The 18,100-nt window shown below is 37.2% G+C and overlaps 1 protein-coding gene across 3 annotated transcripts in view; it reads right to left on the bottom strand.

Annotated features, from left to right (window-relative positions):
• Window positions 1-18,100, bottom strand: part of LOC126236637 (stimulator of interferon genes protein homolog) — a 351,257-nt gene that overhangs the window by 56,178 nt on the left and 276,979 nt on the right. For all 3 annotated transcript variants that reach the window (XM_049946092.1, XM_049946090.1, XM_049946091.1), the window contains one exon: window positions 7,359-7,510. In XM_049946092.1, coding sequence (XP_049802049.1) covers window positions 7,359-7,510 — 152 coding nt within the window. The remainder of the gene's footprint in view (window positions 1-7,358; window positions 7,511-18,100) is intronic.

The following is an 18,100-nucleotide window of genomic DNA, read 5'->3' as shown; positions in this document are numbered from 1 at the left end:
AGAAGGTTGTATACCTGGAAGAATCCTGGAGATACTAATAGGTATCAGATAGATTATATAATGGTAAGACAGAGATTTAGGAACCAGGTTTTAAATTGTAAGACATTTCCAGGGGCAGATGTGGATTCTGACCACAATCTATTGGTTATGAACTGCAGATTGAAACTGAAGAAACTGCAAAAAGGTGGGAATTTAAGGAGATGGGACCTGGATAAACTGAAAGAACCAGAGGTTGTAGAGAGTTTCAGGGAGAGCATAAGGGAACAATTGACAGGAATGGGGGAAAGAAATACAGTAGAAGAAGAATGGGTAGCTCTGAGGGATGAAGTAGTGAAGGCAGCAGAGGATCAAGTAGGTAAAAAGACGAGGCCTAATAGAAATCCTTGGGTAACAGAAGAAATATTGAATTTAATTGATTAAAGGAGAAAATATAAAAAAGCAGTAAATGAAGCAGGCAAAAGGGAATACAAACGTCTCAAAAATGAGATCGACAGAAAGTGCAAAATGGCTAAGCAGGGATGGCTAGAGGACAAATGTAAGGATGTAGAGGCTTGTCTCACTAGGGGTAAGATAGATACTGCCTACAGGAAAATTAAAGAGACCTTTGGAGAGAAGAGAACCACTTGTATGAATATCAAGAGCTCAGATGACAACCCAGTTCTAAGCAAAGAAGGGAAGGCCGAAAGGTGGAAGGAGTATATAGAGGGTTTATACAAGGGCGATGTACTTGAGGACAATATTATGGAAATGGAAGAGGATGTAGATGAAGATGAAACGGGAGATAAGATACTGCGTGAAGAGTTTGACAGAGCACTGAAAGACCTGAGTCGAAACAAGGCCCCGGGAGTAGACAACATTCCATTAGAACTACTGATGGCCTTGGGAGAGCCAGTCATGACAAAACTCTACCATCTGGTGAGCAAGATGTATGAGACAGGCGAAATACCCACAGACTTCAAGAAGAATATAATAATTCCAATACCAAAGAAAGCTGGTGTTGACAGATGTGAAAATTACCGAACTATCAGTTTAATAAGTCACAGCTGCAAAATACTAACGCGAATTCTTTACAGACGAATGGAAAAACTGGTAGAAGCGGACCTCGGGGAAGATCAGTTTGGATTCCGTAGAAATGTTGGAACACGTGAGGCAATACTAACCTTACGACTTATCTTAGAAGAAAGATTAAGAAAAGGCAAACCTACGTTTCTAGCATTTGTAGACTTGGAGAAAGCTTTTGACAACGTTAACTGGAATACTCTCTTTCAAATTCTGAAGGTGGCAGGGGTAAAATACAGGGAGCGAAAGGCCATTTACAATTTGTACAGAAACCAGATGGCAGTTATAAGAGTCGAGGGGCATGAAAGGGAAGCAGTGGTTGGGAAAGGAGTGAGACAGGGTTGTAGCCTCTCCCCGATGTTATTCAATCTGTATATTGAGCAAGCAGTAAAGGAAACAAAAGAAAAATTCGGAGTAGGTATTAAAATTCATGGAGAAGAAGTAAAAACTTTGAGGTTCGCCGATGACATTGTAATTCTGTCAGAGACAGCAAAGGACTTGGAACAGCAGTTGAACGGAATGGACAGTGTCTTGAAAGGAGGATATAAGATGAACATCAACAAAAGCAAAACGAGGATAATGGAATGTAGTCAAATTAAATCGGGTGCTGCTGAGGGGATTAGATTAGGAAATGAGACACTTAAAGTAGTAAAGGAGTTTTGCTATTTAGGGAGTAAAATAACTGATGATGGTCGAAGTAGAGAGGATATAAAATGTAGACTGGCAATGGCAAGGAAAGCGTTTCTGAAGAAGAGAAATTTGTTAACATCGAGTATAGATTTAAGTGTCAGGAAGTCGTTTCTGAAAGTATTTGTATGGAGTGTAGCCATGTATGGAAGTGAAACATGGACGATAACCAGTTTGGACAAGAAGAGAATAGAAGCTTTCGAAATGTGGTGCTACAGAAGAATGCTGAAGATAAGGTGGGTAGATCACGTAACTAATGAGGAGGTATTGAATAGGATTGGGGAGAAGAGAAGTTTGTGGCACAACTTGACTAGAAGAAGGGATTGGTTGGTAGGACATGTTTTGAGGCATCAAGGGATCACAAATTTAGCATTGGAGGGCAGCGTGGAGGGTAAAAATCGTAGAGGGAGACCAAGAGATCAATACACTAAGCAGATTCAGAAGGATGTAGGCTGCAGTAGGTACTGGGGATGAAGAAGCTTGCACAGGATAGAGTAGCATGGAGAGCTGCATCAAACCAGTCTCAGGACTGAAGACCACAACAACAACAACAACAACAACAACAACAACTGAAAATGCTGTAATCTCTTTTCTCAGTGTATGGGATAGATTAAACAAAAGGTTTCAAATGCTAGGCATCTTTTTTGATGTAACTTAAGTATTTCATTGTGTTGATCATAAGATATTGCTCCAGAAGTTGGGCCATTATGAAGTACGAGAAGTAGCTCCCAATTAGTTCACCTCTTATTTTAATTACAGGCAGCTGAGAATGGCTATGATGTGGGATCTGAGTGGGGCGCGGTTAAGTGGGGGGTGGCCCAGGGATCAGTGCTTGGGCTGCTCCCATTCCTTATTTATAAAAATTATATGCCCTCTAATATTACAGGTGGTTCTAAAATATTTGTGTTTGCTGATGACACTAGCTTGGTAGTAAAGGATGGTGTATGCAACATTGGTCCTGTTTTAAATAGCGCAGTTCCAGACATAAGTTCATTGCCTGCAGAAAATAAACTACCGCTAAATTGCAGTAAGGCTCAGTTTTTACAGTTTCTAACACAAAGTTCAACAAAACCCATTTTAATTTCACAGAATGGGCATATGATTAGTGAAATGGAACAGTTCAAATTTGTAGGTGTTCATATAGATAGTAAACTAAAGGTTTCTTGAAATTACTGCAACCAGTCGCCTTTTAAGAAACCTGCATTCATCACAGTAACAGTGTTACCTTCATAATGGATAAAAGTTTTAGATAATAAACTGTCATAGAAAGCCCACATTCAGAATCTTGTTCAAAGACTTAATGCTACCATTTTTAATATCTGAATAGCATATGAAGTAAATGATAGTTCAACACGAAAATTAGTCTACTTTGCTTATTTTCATTCACTTATGATGTATGGTATTATATTTTGGGGTAACTCTTCCCATGGATATTTTTGGCTTAGAAATGGGCAGTTTGGGCAATAAGTGGCGTAAGTTAGCGAACCTCTTGTTGACCCACGTTCATTAGTCTGGGTATTCTAACGCCTGTCAATATATATATTCTTTACTGTCATTTCTTGTTAACAATATCAGCTTATTCCCAAGAGTTAGCAGCTTTCACTCAGTTAATACTAGGCAGAAATCCAATCTGCTTTTGGATTGCACTTCATTGACTCTTGTGCAGAAAGGTGTGCAGTATACTGCTGCATCCCTTTTCAGTAAGCTACCACAAGAAATCAAAAGTCTCAGCAGTAATCCACGCAGTTTAAAATCGAAACTGAAGAGTTACCTCATGGGTCACTCCTTCTATTCTGTGAAGGAGTGCCTTGAAAAATGAAGCTGATTCCTGTGTTATATTGTTGATTGCGCTTACATAAACTTATGGCTTATCCTTTTTTGGGTTCATAAACACTGTAATTTATATGTTATTAGTTTTATGTTGCAATTTCATGTACTAGCACATTCCATGACCTTGGATATTTGCTCCTCATTTTGGTCCTGTGGAACTAGATGTATAAAGTAAAAAAATAAAAAATTTAAAAAACCACTAATGTCTATTTATGGTGCTAACAGGTGATTATTGTTGATATGAAAGTGCATAATATGAGTCTTCATGAGAGTAAGCCTTATACCGTTGCCTGTGTGAACTTCAGCTATCATCTGAGTAGTGTTTGCTATGGTTGACATTAGACCCTTGATTAGTATGTTTCATCATCAAACATCATAGTTTCTGAACAACCCTTTAAAGTCATTGGAAGGTCATTCCTGTAGTTTAAAAACAAGAGTGGACCCAGTACTGATCCTTGTGGTACTCCACATATTATGTTCCTCCATTCTGAGGTTAGTATCATGACTGAGACACAATGTGTTAAGGAGATCCTCTGCTTTCTGTTATGAGGGTAAGATTCCATTGGTACAAGAGAGATGCCACTAATGCCACAACACTTTAGTTTTTCAGTAGAATTTTGTGGCCAGACAACCAAAAGCTTTGGCAAGGCCTCAGAATATTTGTTGTTTAACTAAGCTAGCATTTCATTTGTGAGATACTGTATTGTTTTCTCTGTAGAGAATTCTTTATGAAAGCCAAAGCAAGAGACATTTAACAAATTCTAATCAATTAAATGAGTCAGTTTTCCTAAATCAGTCACTTTTTTGAACACTTTTGTAAAGACTGGATGGAATTATATAGGTCAGTAATTTGAGGTTGTTTGCTTATCTCCAGTTTTGTATCTGCGTGTTACTACAGCATACTTAACACTGATCAGCCAAAACATTATGACCACCTGTTTAATAGCATGTTGTTCCATTTTTCAAACATGGTACAACAGAGATTCTGCTTGGAATGCATTCTACAAGTCCTTGGAACAGGATTCCAGATGTGTGTGGCACCAGATGTCTTAAGTACAGGTCAAGCAATTCCCACAAATTACCATATAGTGGTTTACAGGCACACATCTGGTGCATGATATGTTTTCTTATGGGTACAGATCAGGCAGATTTGCTGGCCAAGACATCAGTGTGAGTTCGCTATAATGCCCCTCAAACCACTGTAACACAATTCGTCACTGGTGTAGAGGGAGACTTCATGTGTGCAGCAATGCAGGTTACCTGCAATAACGTTCATGTAGTTCAATGCTGTCATGATGCCTTTGATTACCCCACTGATCCCATGGAAGCCCAATTCAACATAACCCATAGAATAATTCTGACCTCTCCAACCTGCATCTGTGGCACGGTGCATGTTTTATGCAGCCATTCACCTGGGCCATGCTGTGCAAGGACCCAACCATGTACCTGGTACAACAAGATATGCAATTCACTTGACAGGCGACACATTTCTATTGATCCATGATTAATACTCAGTGATGCTGTGCCCACTGCAGTTATAACTGAATGATGTCATTGGGTAAACACAAGAACATGCAAGGGTTGTGTGATGTGGATCTCCATCTTTAATAAAGGCCTTTGAACAGTGGGGTCCAAAACCCTTATGCCTGCACCAGCATTGTACTCTGTCATCAGATATGGCATAGATCACTGCCTATCCTGGATTACACAAAGAGCGATCGTCTGACCTCTGCTTTTTTCTGATGAGACATGGTCGTCCAATACCATACAGTCTATTTGTTATTTCACTGCCCTTCAACCACTTCCCGTAGGTGCTCACAACAGCAGTATGCCAACAGGTGACCAGCTTTGCCATTTCAGAGATTCTTGTTTCCAGCCACAGTGCAACATAGTGCTATTTGTCAAAATGCTTACATCAGTGGACTGTATGATTTTTATTTTTCTTTAATCGAATTTTTATGTTGTTAAAAAATTGCAACATCGTCTAAACTTTTCCCACTAATTAAGGCCGTAGAAGCATGGTGTTTTACAAATGTACTTATGACCAAAAAGTGGTTCTGGTAGCTGGAGTCCAAGGTTTTTTTTGTTCTTGTGGTGATATTTCCATAGAAACTTTAATCCCATAGCACATATTTTCTTTATATCTAACCGAGGTGAAATATCAATTTTTATAAATTCACACCCGTATGAGCTGAATTTCTAAAAACAGTGAAACGCGTAGTTTTTTCACTTTTAACTGAGAAGCCAAGTGCAAATTTTCATAGATGTAGCTTTAAAAATGCATTCATTATTTTCGTAAAACATTTCATCTCTTTAGGGGTTGCAGCTCGAAAACACTAAAACACTTTTTTTTTTTTTTTTTTTTTTAACTGGAAAGTCAAATGCCTGTGTTCATAGATGTAGAGATGTAGCATTATAAACATGTTAGCAGTTGTTTAATACTGATTTATTTTTAAAAAATTCACTAATTATTTCACCTTCATAGGAGTTGAATTTCCAAAAACGATGACACACATATTTCTTTATTTCTTTCTGAGAAAGCATATACCAATTTTTGTACATCTAATTTCATAATTAAAAATTAAATATATAAAAAATGGTATTTTACTTCTTGGTTAGATATATAAATATGAGCTAGGGGATTAAAGTTTCTCTGGAAACATCACCACAAGAAAACAACAGGCATCATTAACAAAAACCTTGGATTCTAGCTACCAGAATTGCTTTTCGGTCAGAAATATATTCGGAAAATACCCTGCTTCTATGACCTTAATGGGGAAAGTTTAGAAGATGCTGCAATTTTTGAATGACATGAAAATTCAATTAAATAAAAAGAAAAAGCCATATAGTCTACATAAGTGAAGCAGTGGTGTGTGTGTGTGTGTGTGTGTGTGTGTGTCAAGAGTTGTCAGGCACATTTTCTCTGGCGTTTCTGTTGATATATGCAATTTTGTTTTTGTATTGTGTAGCTTGAGTCGGTCCAAATAAATGCTGCTCATCACATCTTTCATGCACTGCCCAGTGTGGATGGAAAGCCTTGGTCTGTTCCCATTACAAAAAAAGATTTTTAAAGTAGAATTTTACATGTCCATTTGACAGAGCAGTCCCAAATTAGTCTACTGTGATATTTGTTTTAGCAATATGTATTAACAGGGGCAGTGAAACATGAGTACTCCAATAGTGACAGTAGCATTCTGGCCCACGCTAACTGCTAGCACCATGCGAAAGCACCTCAGTCGTTGCTGGAGTACTGATTATTCTTAGTATTTTACTGCCCCTGTAATACACATCACTAAAATGAATATCACACCAGACTTAACTCGTAGTGCTTCATAAAATGGACACATAACATTCATATTTAAAAATAATTTTGTTTGAAGTGGGAAACAAACAGATGCATTTCATCGATGCTGGTCCTTCAATGAAAGTGACGATGAGCAGGATTTGTTTGGGCCGATGCCAGCTAAACTATGAATAAACAAAATTGCAAATATCCGCTAAAACACCAGGGAAAATGCGCCTGATGACACATTGTAGAGGCACCTGGTATATACTGTATATATAAAACTTATGGGAAAAAAATTACTTACTGTACTGAACGACATCACAAATTTGTGCAAAATAGATAGAGGTGAGAAATTATTTTCAAAAATATGAAGAACTTCCATCCTCTGCAAACAAAAGGTCATGATCTTAAGACTCTGCATGTATTATCCAGTGTCTTTCTTGTGGTATCAAAGTAAAGCAGGGGTGTAACTTAAGTTCCTGTCACTCATACTCACCCCAGCAGGCTCCATCCAGCCATCTGCGATGTCACTCAGTTTACTTGGAGTGTAGGCAGATGATGGTATAATTATGAAAAGTTTCTTCACTGGGAAACTAGAATCATTTAGTCCCTGTTGGTCAATATAATCTTCAATCTTCTCAATCATACCTGTAAGCATTATTACATCTAATTTGATGACTGACACAAATTTTAATATTGTTGACTGTACAGGCAGCTGTCAGTGCAGGTTGACTTTCCCTGTCACAATGGCCTTCCATGGAATAAAAAGAACATTTTTTAAAGTCCATCTTCTAATAAAACCAGCAAATTATACATAATCATCTGCCATTCAACTGGTTTAACATGATAGTCTGTTTTTTCCTGTACTGTGGGGACAGATGACCTCAGCAGTTTGGTCCCATAGGAACTTAACCTATACTGTGATGACCCCATAATCTCTGCAACACTTAACACCATCAAGTGTGTTCCTCCCTCTCTCTCTCTCTCTCTCTCTCTCTCTCTCTCTCTCTTTACACACACACACACACACACACACACACACACACACACACACGCTGCACTGACCACTGTCAATGTTTTAATTAATTCATTTGTTTTTTTCTGTTCTTAGGATTGTCACATACTCAATTATTTTTGGACTTCCCAATACAGTGTACTAGCTGATAATGTTGTAATTTTTCACAAGGTAGGAAATGACGCCAGTTCATAGCAGAGATTTCTTTATTGCAAAGTACACATTTTGGTTATGAATTAAAAATCAGTGCAGGTGCTCAGCAAAGCAATCATGACCTGTAAGTAATATTAGAGTTGCCACTTTTCATTCTATTGATAATCTTGGGTAATTTTCCCTGTAAGATATCTTATATGATACTTAATAAAACATTCTTTTAATTTATATGTATACAGGATGTCCTTTCTGTAGAATGTTTGTATGATATATAGCTTGAAGGAATGACGTTTTATCAGTCAGTATCACTATTTTCTGAAAATCATTTGTCCAAACACATAGTTATTAAGAACTCTAGAAACATGCACATTATGTCAGAAATCAGTAATTCTGACAACAGACTCGAGGCTTAGTAGGCAGTGTAGTAAAATGAGAGACAGTACAACAAGCCACAAATCAGGATAACATTACCATTAATTTAAACAGAACAGCTGTAAATGATCTGTCACAGTTAGCAGATATGTTTGATAATAATTCCTCAAATGTAATAGAGAATATAGTTCAAGAGAAAATCAAAAAAGGATGTTGAACAAACAACTAACATAAAATTCAGTCATATGACTGTCTCACCCCCTTCTCCTTCTGAAAATATGAAAATTATATATTCTCTAAAAATAAAAGCTCATCTGGATTTGATGGGGTTTCCAACAGAGTACCAAAGACTTCTTCCTACATAATTATCACTGTCTTTTCTGAAATATGTAATATATCACTAACCCAGGGCATTTTTCCAGAGAGATTGGAATATGTCATTGTCAAACCCCTCTATAAGAAAGGTGACAGGAGAACTGCCAGGCACTACCAACCTGTTTCACTATTAACATCATTTTTCAAGATTTTTGAGAAGTTCATGTTTTCTAGAACAGTACTGCATCGACAACAATAATGTCCTCAGTAAACAGTTTGGATTTCATAAGAGTTGCCAAACTGAGAGTATCATTTACACATTCACTCACCAAATTTTACAGGCACTAAATAATACAGTAGCACCAGCTAGTATTTTCTGTGACCTACCTAAAGCATCTGACTCTGTGAATCCCAATAACTCTCTTGGATAAACTGACGTTTCATGGAATCGATGGTACAGGAAACTAATGAACAATGTCATATCTAACTAGAAGAATGCAAGAAGTTTTACTTTATAATTCAGCCAATGCAAACAGGCGAGATTCTTCTGACTGGAGAGATATCATTATGGGATTCCACAAAGTCAAATCTTAGGTCCACTATTGTTGCTCATATATGTAAACACCTTCCATCTCATATAAAACATGGAGAATTAGTTCTTTTTGTGAATGACACCAGTATTTTAATCAATCCAAACGAATATACAGCATGAGAAGAAATGGTAAATAATGTTCTTAAAAGTATTATTGAGTAGTTTTCTGTAAATGGTGGTACCCTCAGTTTCAGACAGACTTGAACATATACAGTTCTGCACATCTAGAGGGACTACACAAATGTAACACATGCGAGGAAATAATAACCAGGGTGGAAATGTCAAAATTTTTAGGTGTCCATACTGATGAAGGTTTAAACTGAAGAAAAAAAACTGGAACTCCTAAAACAATCTAGTTCAGCCACATATGCACTTATAATCATTGCAGATCTTGGGGAGTTGACATATTTTGCAGGTTTTCATTCAGTAATGTCATCTGGAATAATGTTCAGGAATAACTCAGCTTTGTCTACAGTCTTTACTGTTCATAAACTTGCTGTAAGAATGAAATGTGATGCGCACCCACAGTCATCTTGTAGACATTTGTTTAATGAGTTAGGCATTTTGACTACTGCTTCACAGCATATGTATTCCTTCATGAAGTTTATTTTAAATAATACACTGCAGTTCAAAAGGAACAATGATGTACATAATTACAACAAGACAAACAGTTAGATTCATTACTCCACATTAAGGCTGCCTTTAGCACAAAAGGGGTGCACAATGCTGCCACCAAAATTTTTGTCACTTACCAAATGTTATGCAAGTTTGACAGAAAGCAAAGTTAAATTTGAAAACAAACTGTAAAAATTTCTCCTTTACCGCTCCTTCTGCCCCATAGAAGAGTTTCTAATTTTGTAATGTGTACAATAAGGGAAAGCCAACACTCACATATAAGAGATCAATGCATGGAAAGCAGACACACATAACAAAAAACAGCATTCTCATTAGTTTTTGAGCACTAACTCTTTTTCTAGCAATACTACAAATATTGACAAACAGAACCACACAGACACCAAAGTGCACACTCCCAAGGCCATGGCAAGACACAGCAACAGGAGTCCTCAGTCTTGCTGTGGCCTGTATGTCACTATGTGTATTATTGCTAGATAAAAAAATGCAATTTCTGTTACATATTTCTGTGCTTCATGCATCTATCCACTTTAGGTGACTGTTTTGTCTTTTCCTTATTTTATATATTGCTCCAATTTCCATTATTTTTATAATTTTGTAATGTGGAAAATGTGATGGGAAGGAATTATTAACTCACAAAAAAGTCAATGATCAGTATGCAGCCATATTTACATGTGAATGTGTAATGTTAATGTAAAATGGCTCATTCCATATAATATGATTAATTGTACAAATGATCCACAGAACATGAACATCAGTGTAAAATTTGCTTTAGCATCCACCACAGCTGTAATACATAGAAAAAATATGGTTACATACTTAAACACCTGTAGTCCCCCCTCAAGCATATCACTGCTTCTGTAACTAGTCCTATCTTGGCAAATCCTATTTAGCTCTTCATTTCTCTGTTATACCCTCACTGGCACAAAAATTGCAACATCTAATAAATGATGTGTCATTATCTTGTTAACCAAAGTGTAGTATTTTATTCTATATTTTTAGATAGGATATGTTATTGGCATTGTTTAGTGAACAAACAATGAGGCAGCGACTGTTCATTGCATTAGCCGTAATACCTTTTCCTGCATAACCTGAAAACAAAACACAGCATGTGAAGAAACAATGTTTACATATATTGTTGCACCTTGTACTGTTCCCCTTTGAATCACATGTGCTTGTGTGATCTTCCTGTGAGGATTGTAATCAGGTTTCTGGAGTAAACATGCTTTAATCCCTGAAGATACTGCAAGAGCTGTTGCTTTGGTGGAAGATGGTCGCAACAGGCATTACATTGCCAAAGTGTTGGCACAGGGAAACTGGAGACTATGCTAGGAAACAAGGGTCAGGCTTAATAAGAGCATTATCAGCAAGAGATGATCAATTCATACAAGTTCTCTGCAACAGTCACACCACCACCAGTGAAGCATGAAATAGACTCCAACAAGTTTGAGGGTTTGTGAGAGAATGGAAGAACCCAATCCAAAAGATCTGCTACAGGCACGGAACTCACCAGAGAGTATTAGACAGCTCAACTAAGTTTTACAAGGGAATATCACAGCTGGAGCGTACAACAGTGGGAGCAAATGTGATTCATTGATGAGTCACAATTTGGCCTATGGTCAGCTGACAGTAAAGAGAGGGCCTGGAGAAGGCCTGGGAAAAGGTATTCCTCTTGCACATTCTCAACCAGGATGCCTTTTCAGGGGTGGATGTCTGATGGTGTGAACAGGAATCAATATGTCTGCAATAATAGAGCTTCGGGCCTCACAGCACATTGCTATGTGGAGTTACATCCTTTTGAAGCATGTTACGCCTTTCGCTCCATTTATTACTGGTGGTGGCTTTACACTGATTCATGATAATGCATGCCACATGTTAAGAGAGTTGTGCAAGAGTTCTTGGTTGAATCTGACATTCAGGCTATGGCTTGGCCTGCTCGAATCCCTGATTTGAATCCTATTGAACAGGTATGGGACGTGCTGGGGAGAAGGGCCTATCAGCACTATTCCGAGAACTTACAGGACCTGTGGGAAACCCTCCTGAATAAATGGGAGATGGTTTCTCAAGAAGACATTGCAGCATTAGTCAGGAGTATGCCTGAAGGTTGGATACCATGATTAGTGCACGAGGAGTTGGTATATGTTTTTGAAGATGCAAAGAGAGGTCTGTGGATTGAAATGTAGCAAACCACAACAGAGCAGCAGTAGATTACTGTCATAAAAATGACTGGAATTTAAAATAAAAATTCTTTACAAAATTGACGTGTTGTGTTTTTTGTGGTGGTCAGTGTGTATGACTGTCACAGATATCCTTTTCCATTTATTCTATCTACTAACTTCGTATGATCATTAATTTGTGAAAAACTTTAAGATTACATTTGAAATGGATTTTCTAGTTTTCTGACTCCAAGCATTTCACTTCCATATATTATGATACCCTACCAACATTTAGTTCATTAACTTTCTCAGGACTTCTTCTTAAGCTTCACACCAGCATAAATCTTCTGGTCATGAAAGTTGCTTCGCTTTTAGCAGTTACCTCATTTTTTTCTTCTTTGATTCATGTTTAGCTAGCTATTATTATTTTTTCACTATTCTTCATTACTTTGACCTTTCCCCCACATTTTTAATTAGATTACATGTTTCGAACACTAATATGTGGTTCTGAGTAGACAAGATGGATTGCTGACACAACAACCTAGATCTGATGATGATCCAGAGTGATAAAAATGCATAATCTAATTAAAAATATGCAACTGAGATGGAACAATAAATAATAATTACCTTATACCTGTACCTTTGTTATCATAAACTGTGTGTTGTAAAGGAATCCATATCTTTTTCCTCCCAATTCAATTCAGCACCACCTCATTAATTATTCAATGTACCCATATGATCTTCAGCACTCTCATGTAGCTTGGTGCCACATTTCAAAAGCTATCTACTTCTTGTCTGAACTGTTTTTGTTCAATTTTACTTCTGACAAATACCTTTAGAAAATGCTTCATAACATTTAAACTTACATTTGAAGTTAACAAATTTCTGTTTTTCTAAAATGCCTTTCTTGCTATTGCCAGTCTGCATTTCCTAGCCTCTCTATTTTGGCCATCATCAATTATTTTGGGACCAAAACAGCAAAATTCAAGTACCTGTAGTATCTCATTTCCTACCGAATTCTGTGAGCATCACCTTATTTAATTTGACTGCATTCCATTCCCCCCCCCCCTTTTTTTTTTTTTTTTTGCTGTTCATATTATAACTTCTTTCCAAGGAACTGTCTGTGAGAGAATTACAATGTCATTGGCAAATCACAAAATTTTATTTTCTTCTCCTTGAACTTTAATTCCTTCAGACTGTATAACATCAGGGATAAGTCTCAACTAATGTTTCTCATTTATGACCTTGGACTCTTATAACTGCAGTCTGGTTCAGTACAAAGAGTGTAGTGCAGTTAACATTGTTAAAAGCTCTCTCCAACTCTACGAGTGCTATAGTGTTTGTCTTGTGTACATCTATATTCTAATATAAACCATGTGGGTCAGTATTCTTGTATTTAAATTTCTACAGAACCCAGGCTGATCTTCCCCGAGTTTGGTATGTACCAGTTTCTCCATTCTTCTGTAAATAGCTTTTCCAACACTGACTCATTACACTCATAGCTCAGAAATATTCACATTGGTTGGCACCTGCCTTGTTTTGGAACTAGAATTATTATTTCATTTTTCTTTAATTCTGAGAGTATTACATCTATCTCCTGTGTCATCCATACCACATTGCATAGTTCTATCATGACTGGCTCTCCCAAGGATGCCAGTAATTCTGACTGATCATCATCTAGTCCAGGGGCCTTATTCCGATTTTGAGCTCTTAGCACTCCGTCAGATTCTTCTCACAGTATCATACTGCCCATCTCATCTTCATTTACTTCCTCTTCCCTTTCTATTATATTGCCTTCAAGTTAATATACTTGTACAGCCCTTCTATGCATTTCTTCCACCTCTAAGCATCCCTTCTTTGCTTAGTACTGGCTTTCCATCTGAGCTATTGATACTCATACGGCTGCTTTTCTTTGGTCCAGGATCTCTGTAATTTTTCTATAGATGGTATCTGTCTTTCTCATAGTCACATGTCCTTCTCCAGACTCCACCTGTCCTCTAGGTATACCGACATATCCTTTTGCATTCTCTGTCACTCTCACTTTTTGGATGTCTGCATTACCTTAAGCCTGCTACATTTGATGCATTTTTATATTTTCTTCCTTCATCATTTAAATTGAACAACTTGTGTATTATACCAGGATTTATACTGTGCATTGTGCTTTTGCTGATTTGATCCTTTGCTGTCTTCACTATTTCATCTCTCAAAGCTACCCATTTGTCTTCTGTTATATTCCTATTGTGAGATGAAAGACTGGTGGAGCTAGATACATTCTGGTTTGACAGATGATGTGGCATGGTGTGAGTACCAACACAGGTGAGCATAGCCCACAAAAAGGCAGTGTGTTGCACTGTCTGTCTGACCAGCAGACAACACGTCAACCTCTGCTATTGGTGGAATATGCATCCATGAAGCAGGCCGTCTGTCGTACGGGGCTGCAGGTAGTCTGAAGGGTTATGGCAAATGGTCTTCCCTAGTGAGTGTGCATTCCTGGCCCTTGTAGGGTATGAGTGTGCTGCTATGGCAAAAATTAGTTCATGGGTATTGCATAAGTAAAATTCACACTAAAAATATACGGACTAGACAGTGGCACCACATGAAAGGGAAAAATGAAGTGAGGAAGCATGCCTAAACATTAACACTGTAGGTATAATAGTACTTTAGATTATTTTCAGGAGGCAATGATTTACAGTGCTAGAAATTTTTGGAAAATCACGGTTTGTGTGTAGTTGCATTTCACTTTATTAACCCTTTGAGTCTCAATAATACAAAAAAATAATGTTAAATTTTTTTTCATAATTGAGCTCTGTCATCTTAATAAGCAACGAATACAAGAAGAAATTGTCAAAAAGTGGACAGTCAATTACTTTAAGAAAGTGGTTCCACTTTAGAACATAATTTCACATAATTAATATTTATGGCATAATAAGCAATGAATACAAGGAGAAATTGGAAAAAAGTGAATGATCAATTGTTTTAAGGTTGTGGTTTCACTTTGGAACTACTAGGACATACAGTTTTCAACCACCCTTCATTTCATGAGAAATGTTTGAAAGCAATTTTGCATTTTTCCTAGACACAATACCACATCTTGAAATTTCCATTAACTCTCAATTCCTAAAATGAATTATAGTCCGAAATAACAAGCAAAAATGGGGCTAAAATTTAATGAATGTATATCAGAAGTGCAATTTGTACACACTTGATTCTCCTTAGGTTTAAAATAGATAATAGTAAATAATGTTAATTTTGACCATTTCATTGAATAATGTACAAAATTTCCAAAAAGCCAAGGACCTCAGCAGAAACTAATGTAACCACAGAAAAGGCTGGTGAAATTCTAGCCCTAATTTGTATGTAATACTTGCAGCAGTGATAAGTTTCATTCACCCCCCCCCCCCCCTCCCCCCGTTATGATGTTCACATAATGAAAAACCTTATGTTATAATTTTTGATAAGAAAGACAATGAAACTCATGTTTTGTAACAGCTCAATGGAACCAGTGCACAATGTTGAGTCATGAAAAGTGATAATATGTGTAGCTTTCATAGTAACATGTTCAATACATGTAGTTCTATGGGTTTTGATATGACTGATCGAGTTTACATAAGGGCAACAGCCAGGCTGACCAGAGTCGGTTCACTTTGAGAGTTTGGTGAGCAAGGATGTGTGCTGATGACCACTACGTAGGTAATGATTAAAGTGTTCAAAGTTTTTGGGTGGTAAGTGCAGAGACTTGTAGAAATTCAGCAGTAGGAGTTCAGCAACTTAGAGAAGTTTTTGACAGTTGTATTTATTGACTTTAACTCAGAACAGTAGAGGGATGGTAGATTTGGAGAAATTCTGTATAGGTTCAGGACTTTTAAGTATGAACTACAGAATCATGTTTAAAAACTTGTGAAATTTCAGTAAAAATCCATGCACTTTGCAAAGTCATACACAACTGATTTTTTGAATTGTAGCACTGAACAGCAAAGCTGTGCATCAGATTTAGTGCATTCTTTACTGAGCTTACAAATCAATCTGTTGTGGCACTCACATTATTAAGCAAGTTCTCAATAAAGCATTTCAGTTATTGAACAGTACTTGGTTCTGTTACGGAAATTTATTCATTCTACCAACTATAATCCTGTCTGCAATTTAATCAAGTTATAGGATGTTGGCAGATCAATAACAGGGAAATGCGACAGATGTGTTCCTGTGTTCCAGAGAGATGCGAAGCCAATAGACTTTAAATATCAGCCACACACTTAATTTAGCCCTTAGTTTAGTCTCCCCCTCCCCCCCCCCCCCCCAACCCGCGCGCGCGCACACACACACACACACACACACACACACACACACACACACACACACACGGAAGAAGAAGAAAACACTGTGTTAAGTAGAAAAACTTCAGTGCATCACCCTTTCCTCTGTTTCAGTAAATTACTGATTAAAGTTGCCTCTGAAACTTTCAACAACTGGTTGTTCTTTCAATTTATCTACATGTTGTATCTATATTTCTCTCTCTTTCTAATTTATTCGATATAATCTGCAATTATTAACCAATAAATTATGATCAGGGTCCACATCCCAAGAATATGTTGTCAGTTAAAAATACGGGTTTGAAATCTCTGTCATGTAACCTGTCTTAAACCTTCTGGTGTCTCCAAGCTCCTTTCAGGTGTACAAGCTTCCTTTTTGACTCTTAAACCAAATGTTTGCAATGATTAAATTATGTACTGTGCAGAATTCCACCAGGTGATTTCCTCTTTAATTCCTTTCTCCCAGACACTGCTCTCCTACTATTTTCTTATCTTCTTTTCCTACCTTTTCCTACTTTTGAATTCTAGCCTCTCACTGCATTTAAATATTCATCTCCCTTTACAATCTGAATAACTTCTTTTATCTCATCACACATTGTTTCAATCTCTCCATCATCTGATAGACATATAAACTTTTATTATTGTGTTGAATGTTGACTTCATGTCTTCATTGGCTATGGTAATGCATTCACTGTGTTGTTCTTAGTAGCTTAGCTGCTTCCTTGTTTTCTTATTCATTATCAGACCTACATCTTTATTACCCATATTTGATTTTGTATTATTACCCTGCAGTCCTCTGACCACAAGTCTTACTCTTCCTGCCATTGCACTTCACTAATGTCCCCTGTATCTAACTTCAGCTTATCCATTTCCCTTTTTAAATGCTCTAACCTACCTACCTGATTAAGGGATCTAGGATTGCACACTCTGACCCATAGAATGTCATTGTTGATTTTCCTGATGATGATATTCTCCTGAGTGGTCCCTGCTCAGAGTTACAAATGGAGGATTATTTCCCTCCACAATATTTTACCCAGAGGATGCCATCATCATTAAGCTATACAACAGAATTGTGTGCCCTTGGAGGAAAATAACAGATATACTTTTCCCTTGCTTACGGCCATTCACAATAACAACACAGCAAAGCCATGTTGTCTTAATGTTACAATGACATAACAGTCAATCATCCAGACTGTTGAACCTGCAACCACTGAAAAGGCTGCTGCCCCTCTTCAGGAATCATACATTTGTCTGGCTTCTCAACAAATACCCCTCTGTTGTGGTTGCACCTTCTGTATGGTTATCTGCATCACTGAGGCACACAAGCCAACCCCCAACAGCAACGTCCACAGTTCATAGAGGGTTCATGAAAGTGACTTCCCAAAGAAAGTAAAGGACTGTCTAGTGGCACAGGAAAATAAGAGCATCGGAGATTATCTAATAAATAAAAATATGTAAATTATGTATAATCATTCCTATTAGAAAAGTAATCGTCACTCTTTAAGAAATATGTGACACCAAATGTTTTGTATTCTTGACATGCCATATATTATTTTTAGGCTCATGTAAAATGTAATTCTACATGATAAAATAAAAAAAATAAATTAAGTCAGTAAGAAACATACTGCAAAAGTGATACTGTACTTACTATGGTTAAGTATTAAAAGCTTTATCACTTGCTCAATCGTCAAATGA

Source organism: Schistocerca nitens, chromosome 2 (genome assembly GCF_023898315.1).
Source record: "Schistocerca nitens isolate TAMUIC-IGC-003100 chromosome 2, iqSchNite1.1, whole genome shotgun sequence".
NCBI classification, from domain to species: domain Eukaryota; kingdom Metazoa; phylum Arthropoda; class Insecta; order Orthoptera; family Acrididae; genus Schistocerca; species Schistocerca nitens.
This window is presented reverse-complemented; position numbering and strand designations above follow the sequence as displayed.